General features: G+C 41.3%; 1 protein-coding gene and 1 long non-coding RNA gene across 5 annotated transcripts in view; one reads left to right on the plus strand and one right to left on the minus strand.

Annotated features, from left to right (window-relative positions):
- The first annotated feature begins 741 nt into the window (after positions 1–741).
- On the plus strand, positions 742–4,522 carry LOC142058792 (uncharacterized). The gene is made up of 3 exons (XR_012661110.1): positions 742–942; positions 2,298–2,505; positions 4,360–4,522. It is a non-coding gene; the product is annotated as an uncharacterized LOC142058792 (long non-coding RNA).
- A 4,178-nt stretch (positions 4,523–8,700) lies between these two features.
- VGLL4 (vestigial like family member 4) overlaps positions 8,701–20,364 on the minus strand; it is a 112,191-nt gene continuing 100,527 nt past the window's right edge. For all 4 annotated transcript variants that reach the window (XM_075096608.1, XM_075096610.1, XM_075096611.1 and 1 more), the window contains 3 exons: positions 15,932–16,154; positions 12,623–12,743; positions 8,701–10,527 (listed from right to left, as the gene is read on the minus strand). In XM_075096608.1, coding sequence (XP_074952709.1) covers positions 10,259–10,527; positions 12,623–12,743; positions 15,932–16,154 — 613 coding nt within the window. In that variant the 3' untranslated portion in view covers positions 8,701–10,258. The remainder of the gene's footprint in view (positions 10,528–12,622; positions 12,744–15,931; positions 16,155–20,364) is intronic.

Consider the following 20,364-nt stretch of genomic DNA (forward strand, 5'->3'; position numbering starts at 1 on the left):
GTGCAAGGTCCTGCACCTGGGGAGGAACAACCCCATGCACTAGTACAGGCTGGGGCTGAACTACTGGAAAGCGGCTCTGTTGAGAAGGACTTGGGAGTGCTGGTGGACAGCAAGCTGAACATGAGCCAGCAATGTGCCCTTGTGGCCAAGAAGGCCAATGGTTGTGGAGTCTCCTTCCCTGGAGACATTCAAAACCCCCCTGGATGCGTTCCTCTGCCACTTGCTCTAGGTGTGCCTGCTCAGGCAGTGGGCTTGGACAAGATGATCTCCAGAGGTCCCTTCCAACCCCCCATGATTCTGTGAAATAGGTTTACTGGTTTCAGTTGTTATTTTACTAAATTGGCCCTGCACATTAAGAAATTATTTCTTTTAATCTTGATTTTCAGATTCCTAGGGGAGGTATGAGAACCACTGGGAAGGAGAGACTTAGAAACAAGTGACAAAAGGTTATCATTAAGATAAACAAGACCTTCACAACAGAGGATTAGTCTTTATTTTTAGCAACTCTGAATAATGAGCAGAAACTATCATAATCTTCAGTTAGATATCTGTTCCAGTTAATTTCTTGCCAGCATTTTCACTGCTAGGGGAAGTCAGATTGGCAGCAGGAGGTTTTCACCTGGGGTCTTGTTCTTGCCTATTTAAATCGTGTCCTACTTTGTAACCATTTCTGAAAGCTGCTTACTCCAGATTGTTCGCACTGTAAAGAGATCACTGGCAAAGCTGGCTGGCACCCTCCGGGCATCCCAGGCAGGAGCAGAGTGTTTCCTCATGCACTTATGAAATGTGTGTTCTTCAGCGGCGGCCTTTTCATGGGCAGCTGTGGTTCTACCAAGGGAATTACCTGCGAGCAGTGGGAGCTGTGGCGGCTCCAGGCTCAGCTGCAAGACAGGAAGCCAAGGTGATAATCAATCACTGCTTGTTTGCCAGGAGTTTCAAGAGGTAAGATGTAATTTAAAGTTTTCTTAACTTTCTGCAGTTCTGTCACTTTGGTTTTCTTTTAAAATAGATGTGTTTATATCGATATATAAACCAGAACAAGCTCTAGCAGCCAGAATGTCAGTAGCTAATAATGCCATGAGAAAATGTTTGAAGAATACAACTATCATTGAGTTAAATAAAGGCATGTCAGTGAAAGTAAGCAAAAAGGAGTTTGCTGGTGCTGTAAACCCCTGTAACAATGCTGTATTGCTTGTGGTACTACTAGAATGCATGCATTTTTGTCTGAAGAAGTTACTAGTCACTGAGATTTTCTGTAGCTTTAGCAGGAGCTCAAGAACTTATCATTTGAAAGGAAAAGGAAAGGCCCTTGCTTTAATCTCTAAGTATTGTTTGTTCTTTGCATTATTTTCATCCCCACTTCCCCCTCCCCCCAAAAAAATTGTTTACAATACTACAGTGAATCAGTGAGAAGCAAAGGTTCTGTCTTAAGTGGAGTACTTTTTTTTAAATCTACTTGGAGCAGTTTTTTTTCTCTGAAAGCAAAAAAATCCTTTATTTTTTGTACTTCATTTTAACTAACCAGAACTAATATAACTGCGGTGGTATATTGTGTATATTTTAACACACAAGCCACATGTCATTCATACAACTAGACCCACATTATTTTAATATTTCAGGAGGCAGGCGAGTCTGAGCTTTGTGTTTTCCTGGATTAACAAAGTAATATTGATTCCACCATGAATAGCAGGGTGCTATCAGAAATATTCTGCATGCATAGTATTTGCCCAAACTGAGTAAACAGTTTTAAGATAAGCAGCTTTTTGACTATTAAATGCAGCAGACATGTGGCTGACACAGCTTCATGCTGACAAATGCCTTTGTGTCTGTTTTTGTGATGGAAAGAAGACAGATGTTCTCCTTGGCATTTAAGAAAGCTGCTGCTTAGCAAAATGAAATGAAAATTTGCATGTACTGCACAACAGCAAACAGTGTAACTATCAGTGTAGGCTAGCCTACAAGAAAATAAGATTGAAACAGTCTCATGTCAATGTAATGAAGTATGTTCTGACTGGAAGTCAGTAACTGCTTTGTCATTATTTAAAAGTAGCCTATAGAAGAAGAAAATCTGTTTTTTCCAACTATTAAAATATAAATGCATGTCAATCTGAATATCCATATATGACTAATCCCACGCTGACCATTCTTAACAGAGAGGTATGTCAATCAGATATAAAGGCTTAAGTGATACAGCAATTAGCAGCTATAAAAAACCCTAAGTTAGTGCATTTTTGTGTGATGAATTGGGCTCCTGATTGTGTCACAAAGGAAAATATGAGACTTTTTTTCCTATTTAGTGTTCCTTAGGGATGCTGTTGTCAGATGAGGATGGAGGCTGCCTTCAGCATGACGTTGTCCACCAGAGGAAGGAGCAGCGTAGGAGGAGCTTGTACTGGGAATAGCCTGGCATTCTGGCACTGGTTCTACTCTCTGTTCAGGGTGTGTATGTTGGTCTCATTCAAAGGGGGTGTACCTGAAGAGTTGCTGCTCTTGTTTCTCTTTGAGGTAAGCGTTGTCTACATTAAGCATAAACCATGTATGAATAACAATAGTCTCAGTGGCGCACCTGGTTCCTTTCATAAATGATACCATGCTGGTCCAGTGGGAGCTGTCTTTTTAAGTCAGTATTTACTGGCGTGGAAGTTCCTGAGGAGAGGGAAAATCCTGTGAGTGAAGTTCAGGAACATTGTGTGTCAGCAAAGAGGTTGCTTTGCCCAAGATGGTGATGTTTCCCTGTCTCAGCCCCGGGAGCACGTGCAGAGTGGCCTGCAGAGGGGTCCTACTCACACCCTAGCATGGTAGTTTGTGCTCTGCTCACTGGAACATTCCGTTGTGTATTTGTGGTTTTCTGTAAATGCGATGCTCGTATTTGCCAACCAGAGTTAAGCAGGAAAATTTGAAACTTTTCTGCAAATAAAAACTAAACCTGATGCCAAGCTCATGAGTTAGCCTAGAGTAAACATGGACAAACACAGAGCACATCACCTGATTAGAATGTTTTGCAGAATGCCAAAGACTTGGGAATTCAAACTGTAGTTTTGAACTAAAAGTGCCAGAGCTCTGTGGAAAATTCCTAGCTGCTGCAAGGTGCTTCTCCTACCATTTTTGTATCAGATAAAATGTACCAGGACCAGATTTGTCCTTGGAGTTTTAATTAAAAATAAAGCTTAGTTTATTGACATGCAATTTAACCACTGTTTACTGGCTCTTCTATACGGGACTGAGTCTTCTTAGAATGAATCATAGAATCATAGAATGGTTTAGGTTGGAAGGGACCTTTAGAGGTCATCTAGTCCAACCCCCCTGCAGTGAGCAGGGACATCTTCAACTAGATCAGGTTGCTCAGAGCCCCATCCAGCCTGACCTTGAATGGCATCTACCACTTCTCTGGGCAACCTGTTCCAGTGTTTCACCCCCTCAGTGTAAAAAACTTTTTCCTTATATCCAGTCTAAGTCTACCCTCCTTTTTATTTTAAAACCATTACCCCTTGTCTTGTCACAACAGGCCTTTCTAAAGAGGTTGCCCGCATCCTTCCTATAGTCCCCCTTTAAGTATTGAGAGGCCGCAAGGAGGTCTCCCCGCAGCCTTCTCTTCTCCAGTCAGAACAACCCCAATTCTCTCAGCATTTCTTCATAGGAGAGGTGTTCCAGCCCTCTGGTCATTTTTGTGGCCCTCCTCTGGACCTGCTCCAACAGGTCCATGTCCTTCCTGTGCTGAAGGCTCCAGAGCTGGATGCAGTACTCCAGGTGGGGGTCTCACCAGAGTGGAGTAGATGGGCAGAATCACCTCCCTTGAGCTGCTGGCCATGCTTCTTTTGATGCAGCCCAGGATGGCCTTCTGGGCTGAAAGTGCAAATTGTTGGCTCATGTCCAGCTTTTCATCCACCAGTACCCCAAGTCCTTCTCGCAGGGCTGCTCTCAATCACTTCATCCCACAGCCTGTACTCATACCAGGGGTTGCCCCAACCCAGGTGCAGGACCTTGCACTTGGCCTTGTTGGGCCTCATGAGGCCCACCTTTCCAGCTTGTCTAGGTCTCTTTGGATGACATCCCATCCTTCTGGTGTGGCAACTGCACCGCTCAGCTTGGTGTCATCTGCAAACCTGCCAAGGGGGCACTTGATCCCACAGTCCGTCACTGATGAAGATATGAAATTGTACTGGTCCCAGTATGGACCCCTGAGGGGATGGTCTGCAGCTTGCTTTCAGCTTGTGCTGAGGGTGCTGGTAAGACACATGACTTTGCTGTAAACTATTAAATGTCTCAAAGAAAGTCTGAAATTAGCAAATTGGAGAAAGAGGCAGTGTCTGGCTTTAGCTCAAGAGTGAAATGACTCACTGTCCCTTACCTTTTCTACAGAAATGACTGGTTAGTGACAGCATCTCCCTGGGACCACGGTTGGGCAGGATTAGGCCTGAATGCACTTGGGACCGTCGCTACAATCAAGAAGGTTCTAAGACTAAAGATTGAGCACCAGTGGGAAGGCTGTGTGCTGAAGGGATTACATTCCTGGTTTTGCCATACATGCAGAGGTAAGTAATATCTACACAGGTCTTCTGGTCTGTTAAGGCTTGTGGCCATCTCATGGAGAAAAACCCGTGTGTATTAAATGTCACTCTTGGTGAGAAGTGCTGCCTCCATGAGCCTCCCAGCATCTCTCTTGGGTTTAAAAGCCATGTAAAACCTTGTTTCCACAGGAGGTGACCACACTCCTGAGACAGAGCACGTGCTCAGAGGCGCTCTCCCTCATGCACCTCTGGAGACACATTGCCTTGTGCACTGCACCAGGAGAGTACCAACGGAAACTAGGAGAGCTTTGTCTGACGCACAAGGCAGCTGCTGTGGAGCTATATGTAACTGCTGTTTAAAAATAAGCAATTACATTATCTAGCTTGGCTGTGTTATACCCAAGAAATGTGCTTGAGAGAGCTGTTCCGTAGAGAGGGGCTGAATATTGCCATTAAAGGTTAAAAAAATTATTTAGTTATTAAATTGGTGTATTTTCTGTCAGGGGCCCATCAGGAATAAAGTGTGCTTCAACACACAGCATAATCCAGCTGTGTAATAACTGGCGGCTAAGGGAAGAGTGCTAGAGACACCCTTCAGACACTGTGCTTGGATCTGTATCTGTGCCAGATGAACTGGAAGCTCCTGTACCTCAGGAAGATGCAGGCTGGTTTCTTATTTTGCTGGTCCTCAGGAAGGCTCTGAAGATAGTGAGTGGTGAATGTTCCCCTCAGCCAAGCAGAAATGTACCAACTCCGGTGGGCAGAGCTTTTGCACAAATAACATCTAAAATACTTGTGATGTGTTTTGCCAAGATACAGCGTTAAGCATCATGACATACTGGCACAGTGTTTGGATACTGGCGAAGCCTTCATTCACACCGCCATTGCAGATCACCTCTTTTGTAACATAAGCAGTACAGCGGAAGCAGCGAGTTCACTGAAGGCTGCTGTTGCACAAAGGCTTCTGAACGAGGCTGAAAATTTTACATCTTTTCTCTGTTGATTGATTTGGCCTCCCAGGAACAGCTGGATTTGTTCCCACCCCAGCAGTCCCCTGTGCCCCTCTGGAGCATTCAGACCAGCTGCAGCAAAAGTTCAGCTGCTGCTTGTGAAGCAGCTTCTGAACTGGTGCAGTTACAGCTCTGCTCTGTGATGGTGAACTGGTTACAATTCCACGTTTTGTGCATGTGCCAGTTTTAAAGCTGCACAGTTGAGTTAGTTACACAGTGTAGTAGTATAGCGGCTTTATGAGGCGCTGCAGTCGTTCCCTGCTGAGTTCTCTGCAGCAGCGGCAGGAACCACTATAGCCATCTGACTTCAATATGCTCAAATTCAGCACAGCCCTGGTGGGATCAAGGCTGAGTTTGGTACCGCCTATAAACACCCTTTGCTGCTTTGTGCATTTGTAGTTTTAAAGGAAATAAATGCTGTGCTGTGTCTCCTGCCTCATTGGGTAAGCACAGGCTGCTGGATGGGCTGAATGATGCTGTTGGTACAGGTTTAGCAAGCAAACAGACATAGCACCAGTACAGAGTTCTGTACTCCTGGTATACCACTGCTGTGGCAGACTCTCAGTGTCCATCTAGCCTCTGCATGGGTTTGGAATGTTCATTTTCACAGCTAAAGCAGCTTGAAATACTTAGAAACTGCACTCAGGAGACACCCCTCACTGAACTATGCAGGAATATCCAGACTCAATCCCAGTATATTTGTGGTATCATGTCTGTGGTCTAAAATTAAAATTCTGGTTTGAATTAAAATTAGCAAAAATTGTGTGAGTGAGCACTGGGTGAGATTCCAAAGGTGTAACTGGAAGGTGCCTTTAATTTACCTCACAGAAGAAGATAAGCCACTACAAACAGTACAGGCCTTAATATGAAATGTGTGTACACAGGCCAGGTTTCCTAGGCCCTTTTGTACAAAACTACTGCTTGCTGCTAATTAGAAAAATCACGTGGTAAAAAAAATTACTGTATTTTTTCCTCTTGCCCTGTAGAAAACAGACCACTCTATAAGTTACTGACCTGAAAAATAGCAATGCTGCTGGTCCTGTTTCATGTAGTCCCCAAAAATGTTGATGTAGGGATGACATTTGCCTAAGAGGAAACCGGCTCCCTTTGGAAGGCAGACTGAGAGGCGTGTGAGGCTTGTTGTAGTTGGCCTCCCTCCCAAAAGCTCTTAAAGCATGTATTTAGGCTTCTTTCCACGGGTATTTAGAAAGGGATGTTTTTCAGATGTGTTAAACTAATAATTCTTGATGCATTCTCATAGAAACTCCCACACCCCAAAATAGCCCTTTCTTTAACAATGCACATGTGTGTCAGGACTGTGTTGGGTTTCAACCCCTTCAGGCACTGTGAATGTAAGTAATGTGTATCATGCTATCTTTAGGGGTTCTTATTTTAATTTTGGAGACACCTCTAAATTTGAATTTCTCTGAAGGCCCCTGCCTGGTTCACCAAACTTTCTCTAAATCAGGTAATTAGAACAACTTGTTTTTAAGGATTATCTGTCTCCAGTGTCAAAGGAATTACCTTCTACTGGAATGCTGCTCTCCCACAATGCAATAGCGTGGATGGCTACATTTGAAATACAGCCGTCTTCTTTGGGGACTGACTTCTATTCTCTAGATAAAACTTGAGGAAGTTGAGGGATGCAACAAAATAAAGCTAGAAGATATTTATCTCTTCATAAATGAGCAGTACAGCTCAAATAAGCCCAACAGCTGGTATTTTCCCAAACGGTCAGGAGCTGCATTAGGAGTGGGAACAGCCACCCCAGCCCCATAGGGGGAGCAGCACCAAGCAACCACAGGCCCAGTCAGTGGGACGTCATGGGTGGCCAGACATGGGAGGACAGCTCTGGCTCGGTGGCCAGAGCTGTTCTCCTACAGCCAGGGTATTTCTGCCCATCTACTGAGGCAGCAGGAGGTTCTTGTTGTAGTTGTAAAGGCTGTTTCTTGACAAACTCCTGAAGTTGTAGGGAAAAGAACCCCAACAGACTATTGCCGTGCCAGCCCTGTCAGCAGGGTGAGAGTCCTGACCACGATGGGTTTCCTCAGAAGGAAACTGTGACATGAAGAGCAGTTCATTTCCACTCCCAGCGCATGCAGTGATGCAGTGTAGAGCCCACCTTCCGCCCTTACCCAACAATACAGAAGAGTATGTCCACACCTGAAATTTAAGAGCACTTTATTGTTCTTTAAGGCTACTTTTAAGTACAAAAAAAAAAAAAAAAAAAAAGGCCTGCCAACCCTTTTTTTTTAACAGGTGAAACAAGGCCACAAAAGAATAGTATATTACAGATTTACAAACAGAGAATCTTTCAAACTGAACTGTAGATGACCTGGCTCTGTGAAGAAGCTTCACCACATGTGGTGATGGTGAGTTCAGTTTTGTGTCCTTTCACGTCCCCCCAACCCTTTGGCTTTCGTGACATTGTTGTGTCTGACGTACGCTTTACTGGACGAATCACATTAAATCTTTATTGCCCTCAAATCCATTTACCTATCTCAGATAAGTAAATGTAACCTTGTAAAACGGCTATTGTTTAAAATATTAGCTTTAAAAACATTATCTTATTTGTGTTTACAAAGAAATATAGGAGTCACATTTTCCACAGAGTCCATCTACAGTATTAGTATTTTACTGTTACAATGCTCAGTAGCCTGTAGCAATAACAAACTAGTGGCTATTAATGCTAATGCAGTGTTCTCATAGAATAGCTGTGTTCCTGCACTTTTACTGTATTACAGACAAATCTACAACAAAAAAAAAGATCAACTTTTTTCTCCAAACAAAAAAAATGAATGATTACAATAAAGGAAAGGGAAAAATTAAATAGCTACATATCATTAACAAATTAATTGTTCCTCAAAAAATACCTACAAATTTCTCTGTACATTCTTTACGCACAGCGTAACGATGGTCTTAAAGTTACCTATATAAAAAGTGTTCTTTTAACAATCTTCCTACAGAGAGTAGGGTACTGAATGCCAAAGCAAGTAAGCATTGACTTACCCAGTAAGATGGTAATGAAATGTGTAAAACTGGGGGCTTAGGTGGATTTTTTTTTTAAAGTTTTTTTTAAGAAATATTGAGCAGCCACCTTCTCAACAAGAGTAAGAGCCAATCTCCTGATCTCTTTCTACCCTGCACCTTTTCCAAATTAAATAGCTTAATTTTTTTTAAAAAAAAACACAAACAACAACAACAAAAAAAACAACAAGCAAAATAAAAAAGCCACAATGGACCCAATACTGTAACATAGTCCATAATACATCACGTGTAGTTCATCTTCTGCCTAGTTCTGCCTTCCTACACTGAACCAATCGCTTCAGGTAACCCAGTATAAAACAAAGCCCTAGTTGCAACTGTACTGGGAAGATGGAATGTATGGAGGAGAGCAGTTACTTAACAAGAAGAGAAGCTCTTAGTACTAGCCCAGCTGTGGTTTTACGCCTGCCTCTATCGCCTAATTTCTAGTTAGTAGCTATTAATATAGCAAATGATAATAAATGCACTAATACCTGTATAAAGTTTTCTAATGGAGGAATGTATGCTGCAACTTGGCATAGGCTTATGAATAAGCTTAAAAAAATTAAAGATATTTCATCAACTGTAACAATCTGTTGTCCAGCCAAGATACCGAACGGTAGCAGTCTCTGCAGCTCGTTAAAGGTGGATTACACAGACTTAGTTTTAGGAAGCAAATTCCCATTAAGCAGACAGTGCTGCAGACAGAAACAATTACTCGGTCATGCGCAAAGCTATAGCATCCTGTACCACACACCGTGTATCTCTAAACTGTGTCAACTTGAGGCCTGTCCTGAGGCTGTCCTCTTTTGCTGGCTGCTACTTAAAGTGAATATCAAATACAAATATCATAGAGTACAACTGTACCAGCAGTAAGTATATCTAGGGTTGTTACTGACAAAAATAAACTAATTCTGAAGAAAAGCTAGTAAGTATTATGATTCTTACTGTCTATACATTAATAGATACCAGCTATTTTTCATAAAACATGCATCGTTAAGCACTATTGAACCCTCTGACCTCAGCTCTATTCTAACAAACTGCAGTGTTTAGGAAAAAATGCCCGTGTTCTGTAAATTACGCAGTCCAGTTGCAAGCACTAAGCACCTGAAATCTACAGAGAGAAAGACCTATAACCTGTATGAGACTTCCCCTTCCAAAGCTGTTTTGCTTTAAGAAAAATCAAACTGATAGAAATGTCATCCTCAAACCCTTTTTTTCAGCAGTTTGCCCTCAGAATATTAGCATCTTCCAGAAAGTTGCTATGCAACCTCAGTCTTCCTCCAATAGTGCAAATCATACATGACAGTTCTTTTCAAGTATATACATACAAAATTACTTCACGGGGGTGGGGGAAGCAACGTAAGCAAACCGGACAAATTCTAGTCTCAAGAAGCTAATAAAAGCAAAAAGCATTTGGGTCAACCAACTAAGTGTAATGGCTTTTGTGGATTAGCGTGCATTTTTTTTTTCAAGGGGCAGCAGATTTGCATCAGAGGTTTCTTTGGTAATTGAGGCAGGAAAAAAGGATGCTACATCGTATGAATCTTTATGAAATAGTTCCTGCTATCATCTTTAAGGGCACCCTTTTACAAATAAAAAGTGAGTACACAAATACACGTGTTGAAAACTAATCTTCCCTCCCCCAACACTATTTTAAGCACTGTTCAAAACTCAGTCAAACCATGCAAATTCACAAACATAACGGACCTCTCCTCAGGAGACTACAGAGGGCGAGTGATTATGATTGACCATGTGAGAGGAAGGGGAAGACTGGCCCCGCCGTGAAGCAGACTCGGGACTGCTAGAAACGCCGTCCTTCGCAGCTTTAATCTGAAGCCACGTATCCCCAAGTGCTTTGGCAAAGTGGTCGTCAACTGATCCCGTGATGGACACAGAGTTTGCCACTGGCTCAGGCTCCTTGTAGTTCTTGCCAAGGCTTCGGCGGAAGTGCTCTTCCACCACCGGGTCGCAGGCAGTGGTAGCTGGATGGGGAAAGGAATCAGAAGATGCATTAGTTCAGTGCAGAATTGCATTCTGAGACTGTGTTTGCTCCCGTTTTCCCATCATCTCAGCATAAAGCAAGGCTTCTTTACAGCCTTATTGAACTGGTAGCGAATTGTGTGGCGAAGATGGAATGAGTTAAGAAGTAAAAAAAGTAATAAATGGAGTTAAATATTTTTGCATTTCTGTGACCCACACCAGGGAAGCATTTTGTATATAATTATAGTTCTCCCTCAGGATAGTAACAGCCAAAGCTCTGATTCTGTGGAAACCCTCTCCCAAAACAATCACGCAGACTTGATATTTAGGTTTAAATAGAATTAAAGAAGGAAACAGTGCTTTAAAATCAGCTCCCAAGCCCACTGATAGCAGTCAGATGTGAGGAGACCCCATCCTAAATTACAGCATGCCAAAAGCTGATTTTGGGGTTTCACCTTACTTGGCACGCTTGTGCTAGGAGCCAGTCAGAAACCTGAATGAACCATTACCTCTGCATTAGGTAGTACGAGCATTAAAATGGTGTAATGCTATTACAAGAGGAACAAAGAACCTTATCTGAATGATAATAGTAATAACTCCTCAGACTAAATATGAGAGTTGCAGTTTTATAATTTAGAAACCAAATCTGTGTGTCTAAATGAGATTTCTCTTTCAAAAACACTTAAAACTCTCAGGACCCATGCCATTGTCCTCCATGCTACAGAAAGGCTGGATTGATCCTAAAGTAAATGAGTGTCACACCCAAAGACCTCTTCAAGTGACAAGAGACAAATATATAATTATAGTTCTCCCTCAGGATAGTAACAGCCAAAGCTCTGATTCTGTGGAAACCCTCTCCCAAAACAATCACGCAGACTTGATATTTAGGTTTAAATAGAATTAAAGAAGGAAACAGTGCTTTAAAATCAGCTCCCAAGCCCACTGATAGCAGTCAGATGTGAGGAGACCCCATCCTAAATTACAGCATGCCAAAAGCTGATTTTGGGGTTTCACCTTACTTGGCACGCTTGTGCTAGGAGCCAGTCAGAAACGCCTGTGTATATACAGCTGGGGTCTCACTGAAGAAGCTCTCCTCAGACAAGTAATTGCAGTTTTCTAGAAAACTTCCAGCACTGTCATCTCGAACTACTGACTTCTCTAAGAGTGTAATGTATCCCTCAGGGTCTCACGTCAGCTTCTAATTCCAGTTTTCAACAATACATTGATCTTTTTTTTAAAAAAATATACAATCATCATCATCATCATCTTACTATAGACTTCTAGGTTCCTACCTATGTCATACTGGTATCATTACACTGACACATTCTGGCCGATGAAGCCTCCCTGCCATGGACTTTTGGAAAAGCTGTGCATTAGAGCTATGCATCAGCAGGTAGGTGACTTGAAATGAGAAAGACTGTTTTCCCCTAGTCGCACAGTGAGAGCAAGTGAAGAGAAACAGCCCAAGGTTCCCCAGCCAGTACTGCATGAAACGATTTAATGAAAAGTACTAACTGCACAGAAGGTAGAAGGTTAAAGCTCCCTGTTTGGGTCGCTTATAGCAACGCCCTCCAAAGCTTTTTGTGTTATCCATGCAGAGGAAGGTGGAGGGGGTGTGTTCTGCAAGAGTATTTATATCTGCAGGAAAAGATTTTCATGACTGCAGCTGAATCATAGACACCTACTGACTACTGAAAGACTGGGGAAACTATGGCTCCTAAAATAAGAGAATGGTTGGATCTGCTGGCCCTGTCTGCTGTTTGTCAGTTAGACTAAAATAGACATAATGACTTATTTGTCTGTGTGGGATGTTTGTTTTCTTAAAGAAGCTTTTCAAAACAAGAAAAAAGAACACCTCTCTCTCTGTAATTTTGAATTGGTGCTTTCTACTGTGGCATAGGATTGATGGTTAGAAGGACTGCAGAGGGGATCTGTACTGGCATGTCTCTGGGTAGACAGGATACAAAGAGGTGTCTACTGTTCCACCTCCTTTTATTCCTGTTAATACACCAGGGCCTATGCAGTTATGGTCAGCGAGACAATTTTATTCTCCTCAAGCACTCATCAGGCAGTAAAGAGTGCGGGCATGTAACTTACTGCTAGAGGGTCTTCTGTAGGTGGGCATTGCTGAACCGCAGCCGCTGTGAGCGATGGGGCAATGAGAGAGGTTACAGTTCCGGTTGTTCGCAGAAGCACAGGTGATTACGGATGGACGGTTCTGATATGGAAGAAAAAAGGAAAACTGTCCCTAAGGCAATTGGCCAAAGCTGAGTTAGCAGCAGTTCATTGCATAATCCCTTGAGATGAACTGAATCCCGGCAGTGAAATAACCCATAAACTATCTAATTCAATAAAGCATATTAAACCCCAAAATATTCAGCTATTATTTCTTTGATTTAAAAAACCCAAAACTAACCAACCCACATTACATTTCCATAATGCTTCTTAGTTATTTAACTGGTGAGCAGCCATACAGAAAAGGGCAGTATAAAAGCAAATCATTAAAAGCATTAAAGTGATTTTACAGTGACTGTTTCAACTTCACAGGCATTACATAGCCAGAACTAAATGTCAACACATTAAATATTTGTTTCATTCTATGTCCCTATATCCCTGTGATTCCAGGACTTCACAAATTTGACAGGTATTTGGCTTCTTACCAAGTTTTAATGTTATCATGTCTCATTCAGAAGTTAAGTTTTCCTAGCCTGACTAATTCTGTATTCTGTATTTCAGCTACAAAACAATAAGCCCATAAGATGTAAAATAAAATATGAGGAGCTCTTGAGCCAGTCTTGACCACCAGTACTTTCCTGTTGTAATCTGCCTTTCCAGCACTACTTAATAAACATCACCCTTTGTCATTCTCAACACATGCAAATTCCCTGAACTGTCTGTTCACCCACTCTTAATTCCACAATGTGTACTTTGTACAAAGCATAAACATAAAATACTCTTCTTGTAGTTGTTTACTATGTAGATGTTACACTGAAGCGAGGCCTTAGGAAAAGCAATGTTCCAGTCTCTCCAGGTGGCTGAAGGGCACCCACATGGGTACTGAACTATTTTTGCTTTGCAGCTTTGGTATATTTTATGTTGCATGGATGCAAGTTAATTGTTAGGCATCCAAAAGAATAACCAAGATTGATGGTATTAACACAGTTTTAATTCCTTGTGCATTTTACAAATCTGTGCAGGAATCCCACAAAAATGACTATTTTACCTACCACCATACAAAGTCAACAAGGAAGGAAAGAGTTTTCATTGTTCAGTGGTACTTTGGTCGAGACAGAGTAAGAGCAAGACCAAAGTAAGAGAGATGAGCTTTCAAGGGGAGGTTTAACCCTATTTGTCTAAACAAAATGGGAATGATGCTATTTACATCGCATTTACTTTTTTTTTTAAACTTTGCTGTCAGCACACTTAAGAAAAAAAGTGAATTATTTGATGTTTCTGTAAGCATTGGAACATGTAAACATGCGGAAGTATTTATTTTCTTTTTTATAGGGGTCAAGATTTTGTGCATCTATGAAGCAGTTTTGAGAAGTGCGTACACGCTTATCACTTCAGAAGAGTATTTTAGACACAGAAGAGGTGGGAAGTAGAGAGAGAGACAAGTAACAAAAGAGCTTTTCTCAAGAGGGCATGTACCAAGACCACAAAGGATCTGAAAGGCAGAATAAGGCATCTTACAGAATCCCCTGGTATGGCTTTGTGTGCATTGAGCAGCCTATACCTGTTTATATGAAAATATTGAGATGAGCTGAGAATTTAGTAACAGTGACTACAGCAACTGAATAAACCTATGCTGCATAAAATAAGAAGGTATTTTTTTACCACTTCTTTATTAGAAACTTCAGAAGAAATCCCATTCGACATGTTAAGGTTAAAAAACAAACAAACAAAAAAGGCAAAACAAGGAATCATCAAACTAGGGTTTCTTATTTTCAGTATAGTTTTTTTTTTTTTTTGGTATGATTTCTGCTCTGTGCTCTTAGCAAGGTCTTACCTCAAGAAAATAGATTGTAATCTAGCTCAAAATGTCAAAGATAACAAAAGGGAGAGGAATCTGGTAATGGGCAACAGGAATCAGCCCAAGTCAACCACACCAAAATAGAAGAGCGTCAGAGGCAGTAGCTGCTACACTGAGATGCAGCGGTAATACTATCAAAGGGCACCAGTGTCGTCAGTGGAAGCCTGTCCCTTCTTCCTCTGTCATCACTGAATGCTGAGAGCAAAGAAGAGCTGTTCTGCACAGAACAACAACTCCGCAATCTGTGTGCCAAATGATGCAAGATATCAGCAACACTAGTGTAAAGCCAGGCATTTTGGCATAGCATAATGTGAAAGACTAGTGTACACAGCCAGCCACTTTGAAAATCTACACAATACAGTATATGGCTCTGATGAAATGAAGCCTTCATAAATGGCATATGAAAAATTCCAGCCTCTGAAAGATCATCCACTCAAAGTGATTACCCTTTGCAGGGCATCACGGGAGGAGAGGGGAGGGGAGGGCGGGCGGGCTTGGGTACATGGCCCAGTTTAATTTCTCAACACTCCAACTCATCATGACTCAATTATTTTGCTTTGTCTCTCCACTTGTGAGAGAGATAAAAGCGAGCCTGACAGTTTAGTGTATAAACTGCATAGAGATGGCTCATCTTCAGCAGTTCTGAAGGAAAACAGGAAAACAAATACAATGTGCAAGATGGCAAGCCAAAAACCAAACAACCAGGCAAAACCAAAACAAACCACAAAGAACCTGCTGCAGCATATGGAAATAAACTACAGATAATCAAAAATCATTACTTTGCTTTAGGAAAAGTCACTATGAAATAGTGATACAACATTGCCCTGAACGACACAATGAATGCTTTCAGCTGGCTAGAATAACTAAGGTCATTCCAGCTTCTTTCACCTGGAGAATTCAGTGCAAAATTCTCCCTTATGCCTTTCTGTCTTGCACCTCTTCTTCAGCAGTCCCAGCAGGACAGAGGGGAGGGAAGCATGCACTGATTGCCAAGAGGAGCACAGATTAAAACCCTCTTTACCTGTGAACTGCACCAGTTATTGCCTAGCAGGTATTGGAGCTTCGCTGAACCACAGAATTTGCACTCCCAGTTATGACACATGCATTCACAAGCTTAGCAAAGCATGAGAAAAAGCAGGAAGGCCAAGAAATCTGTGACAGATACATTTAAACATCAGCGATTTATTCACATTAAACCCAATGAGCTGCGACATTCATTGTGCATTTTTAAAACACATTTTCCCTTAAGAATAGTATCGCCTACCTATTGTAACTCACAATACATTCTGCTTACATCTGGGAAGTCCTCATTGTGTCTACAGCAAGGATTCCTACAACCACTCAGAGTTTCTTGTCACCCTAGAAGCCAGTACCTGCTGCCGTTCCACAGAAGTCAGTGTAGGTGTGATGCCAACTGTTCGGGTTGCATCCATGCTGTTTTTGGTCAGTGCTAGAGGTTGATCCATGGTCAAGCTTGGGATTGAGGCATACATGTGATTGGCATGAAGGCTCATTGTTGGCGCAGCAGCCCTCTCTATTGGGCTGCGACTCCTCTCTCTGTGCTCCTTCCAATAATCTCCATTGGCAGTCTTGTTTCTAATACATGAAAGAGGGGAAAAGGTCAAAGGACTTACTATTGTGTTGAGATATGCAATGTTAAATCCCTTTAAGAAACATGAGGCAATGCACTTTGCTTGGTTGTGAGGAAGGGTATAGAACCCCTTGGTGAGGAGTCCCTGGTCTATCCAGCCACGTCCCTGCAAAGATAAGTCAATAATTTACATGTGCAAGCTCTGGCAACCCACTTGTTTTTTTCAGCCTAGAATTTCTTCAGATACTTATCTAAATGCACCAAGTCAACATAACAACTGATCATGTGTTGGTAAGATCAGACACCTCCTCATTTAACGTATTATTCATTTGTCTCCCACTTTGTCTCCTAACACTGCAGTATTCTCTAGGCATTGCTGAAGCCCAAGAAAAGTTTAATTTGCTCAAAAGACATGGGTTGACACCAGCAAAATGCAGTGAGTCAGGCAGAAAGCAAAATTTTCAGAGCAGAAAATGAAGGAAAAGAAAACTACACTGCACTTACCTCAGAATCATTTAATGACAACTGTTATTTAAAAGATCAATCTCAAACTACTACTGAACAGTAAATCTCAGTTGATATGCTTGCATAATTAGCCTGTCATTCACTGCAATTACATTAATACCAATTTTGTACTTAAGTATGAGATATTTCAGTTTCCATAAAGCAATATAATTGTTATTAAAAGCAAACCAGTGAATCAAAGGATAGATACTTCGTTCCTACTGGCGAAGGCAGTCCTTCATAACCACTTACTGAGGTAAGCATGGGTGTGATTGACAGCCTGGAACGTACCAGTATTATCAGAGTTAACACGCTGTAATACCTAGTGCGTCAGTGTGCCTCAGAAATAGCAAGTTCAGTCTATCTTTCACATAAGAAAGAGCTGAGGAAAAACCTGGTTCTATGGGAAATACATTCTGTCTTCAGAAGATCCTTTAAGTAATAGTGAAGTGTCCTGTATGTCCTGTGTATAAGTTAGTAAAATCCACTTATGAGGGTTTTCCCCCCACTTTTAAAGCATATCATAGCAAACTGATATGCAGAAGCAGTCTTTAAAAATGCTCTAATGAATATTAGGCAGAGATGGAAAAGGAATAGAAAAATGGTTTCTGTAATACTAGAAATCAAGATGGACAAATAGTATTCAATACTGAAATAAGTTACAACTCCAAGAAGATACCGTCTATTTCAACGTCTCAGAAAGTCTCTTGAAAAGGAATGCTAACAGCTGAGGGGGGAAAAAAAAGCCCTGCCAAGAGAGGAAAATAAGGAACCCCAAAGCTTATCAACAAAAATGCTATAGAAGAGCCTTGTAGGTTTATATAAATGAAACAATTACTTAGATTTATATAATGGCTACTTGTTGTTTTATGTTAGTTAAAAACAAACAATAATATTACTCTGTCTTGAAGTTGATTTCTCCGTATCATCTACAATCAAACCAGCACTGGGGTTCATATTCATCCTCCAACAGTACACCACAACCACACGTGCGTGCATCACTTCAGCATGGCAGGTTCGCCCTATGCCCTAACCCAGGCGGCTGTGCAGGCAGCCTCAGGGGAGAATCTAAAAAACCCACCACACAGCGTGGGGATGCTCTGCCATAACCCTGCCTTGGCAGTCAGGGGTGGTCACTGTGTTGCACAGTATTTGTTTAAGTGCCTTTTGAGACCGTGTAAACTTTTAGCCTCAACAGCATCCTGTGGCAATGGATTCCACAATTTAAACTCCACACTTTGTTAATTACCTTTTCTTCATGGGCTGATTTTGTTTCTTTTTAACCTAAAATCTAATGGCTTGGTCTGCTATTGCCCTAGTTCTTGTATTAGGAGAGAGAGAAGGCCACCGCTCCCTCCTTTTTATCTTCATGCCAATCCTGAGTTCACCTCTCTGTTCAGCAACCTCTTCTCTCCAGGGTACTACTTTCTTCAGATAAAAACTGTTCCTGTACCTTTGTCCTCCTTGTGGCCCCTCTCATGTAAAAGCTAGAAAAGCTGTAATCTTTCTTGCGATGAGGGTGCAGATCTCTGCCATATTCAGGAATGGAACTTTGCTGAACTCATTGGAAGTCTTCAGCGCTATTCAGCCTGCTTGAGCATCACTTGGTTGTGTAAGTTAGAAATCTGCTATTGCTGCCTGAATCAAAACTCAACTCATTTATCATGGTACAAGCTAGGGTTAATATGGTACCAGGCAACTAGTGACTTGAGAACCTCAGGACACGGCTTATTCTCTATGCCAAATTCCCCTGATATGCTTAGAAGGGAACAGCCGACAGAATAACAATATGATTTGTAACTGTTTGTATCCCCCACTCTGGCCCCCTGCCACCCTCCCCCCCGCCTATTGCTTGTCCCTTTTAACTAATTACAAATTAGTAGTTGCAGATTAGCAGAATTGACCATAAAATCTAACCTTTAAGGTTTCACAGCTGGTGCTCAAGATGTTCTCTGAAAATCATATGTTTCTTGAATCCTTCTTTATAGGCCAGATTTAGACACAGTAAAGCAGCACACAAACCACCAGGAAATCTGTTCTCACAGTGCTACATTTCGATCTTTTGCCAGCTTTGGTCCCATTTCAATTCACAAGACTGCTTTGCAGCATCAGCATTCAGAAGAAAGGAGTTTAGAATTGCATTGCTTTGAGCTAATGACTGATTCAAATGTGTGACTTAATGGCAGCACAGCAGACTCTATATTTAAAGTACAGTAGCCTCATCTTGAATTACAGTACTGAAGCAGCTACTGAAAACAACAAACTAATCCTTCACCACCCCTTATGAAGCAAGTATGGAACTTCATAAATAGTATGCCTTTGCAGACTGTTTTTGTACCTGGACAACAGCCATTAGATATGTGAAAAGACACTGCTAAAATCATTGTTCAAGGGATAAAGGCAATGCTATGTAGAGACAGCTCATTTTTCGTGCTGCAATGCAGTCTTTCGTGGCTGCACGCCAAAATCTTATTTTTCAACTAAATATCATCTGGTCTACTACAAACAGTAGGCAAATAATTCCTTCTTCCTAAATCAGAAAAACTCCTCTTCCGGGCAGGGAACTGTTTATACTCCACTCCTCAAAAATACTCTCCTCAATTCATCTACCTTCAACTATACAGTCTTAGCAAAAAATGAAAAATACCTGAAGCTTCTACTTCCACATGAGATATTATTTTTTCTAAGCCCAGCTGAAAACTTTACAGCACTGTGTAGAACAGTAGCATGATAGCTCTGCCCTTGTGAAAATATACCAGCACTTCTGAGTTCCTCCTATTTAAATATAAATATCAAATCCTACAGGCATTTGGCTCCACTTGTAAAACAATTGTTTATAAAATTATTTATAGAGTATTCATCATGTTTATATTATTAAATAATTCAGTTTAAAATGTAACTTTAAAATAGTTTTCTAGTAGAAGCTGAAAGTTTGTTAAAATTCTTTGTTATTGAAAGAAGTAATTCTTGTTTCGCTATTAGATGCTTTGTCTGAAGGAGCAATCAAAACTGCATGTGTTTGAATATAATTATATTTCACTAAAGTGAATTAGCTTAAAAATTCCACATGCACTGAGCAAGTACAGAGATGCATCTCTTAGTTCAAACATATGGGCAGAAAATTACAAAGAAGGATTTCTGACCATGTTTGAAATAAAATTTAAAAATATATACTACAAATAAATCCAGCTGTCCAAGCAGCTTTACCATTCCCCAACTCCACTTTGATTTAAAAATCAGCACATGTAACTCTAGACTCCATCTTCAGTGGTGAATATGGCAGTGCATCTCCACTCACTTAAAAAATAGCTATCAATTAATATTAGTGAGAACCTGAGCAAATACCAGGCAGTGGGATGCTATTACATCAGCCATACCCATCACCCTTACTTTTCTTCTAACAGAGGTATTCCGGCTACTTGCAGGTTTATTTTTGCAAAATAATACATTATTCCAACCTTAAATTCATTTCTCCAACACTTGAAAAACAGACATTGTTTTCCATGTTTCTCCCTAATGAATCATAACCTAGGCTCCAGCACTTACCAAGCATCATGTGCTCAGATGGATGTCATACCAAAACCACACACATCCTGACTGTGAGCTGAAAGTCTGCTTCGGGTTGGTTCTAAATAATGTTTGTTAATTGAAAGCAATGTTTCAGCCCTCCCCAGGAACCAGTTCAAAGGTAGCTAAAATACATTGTTCTTA

Source organism: Phalacrocorax aristotelis, chromosome 6, assembly GCF_949628215.1.
Source record: "Phalacrocorax aristotelis chromosome 6, bGulAri2.1, whole genome shotgun sequence".
Taxonomy (NCBI): Eukaryota; Metazoa; Chordata; class Aves; order Suliformes; family Phalacrocoracidae; genus Phalacrocorax; species Phalacrocorax aristotelis.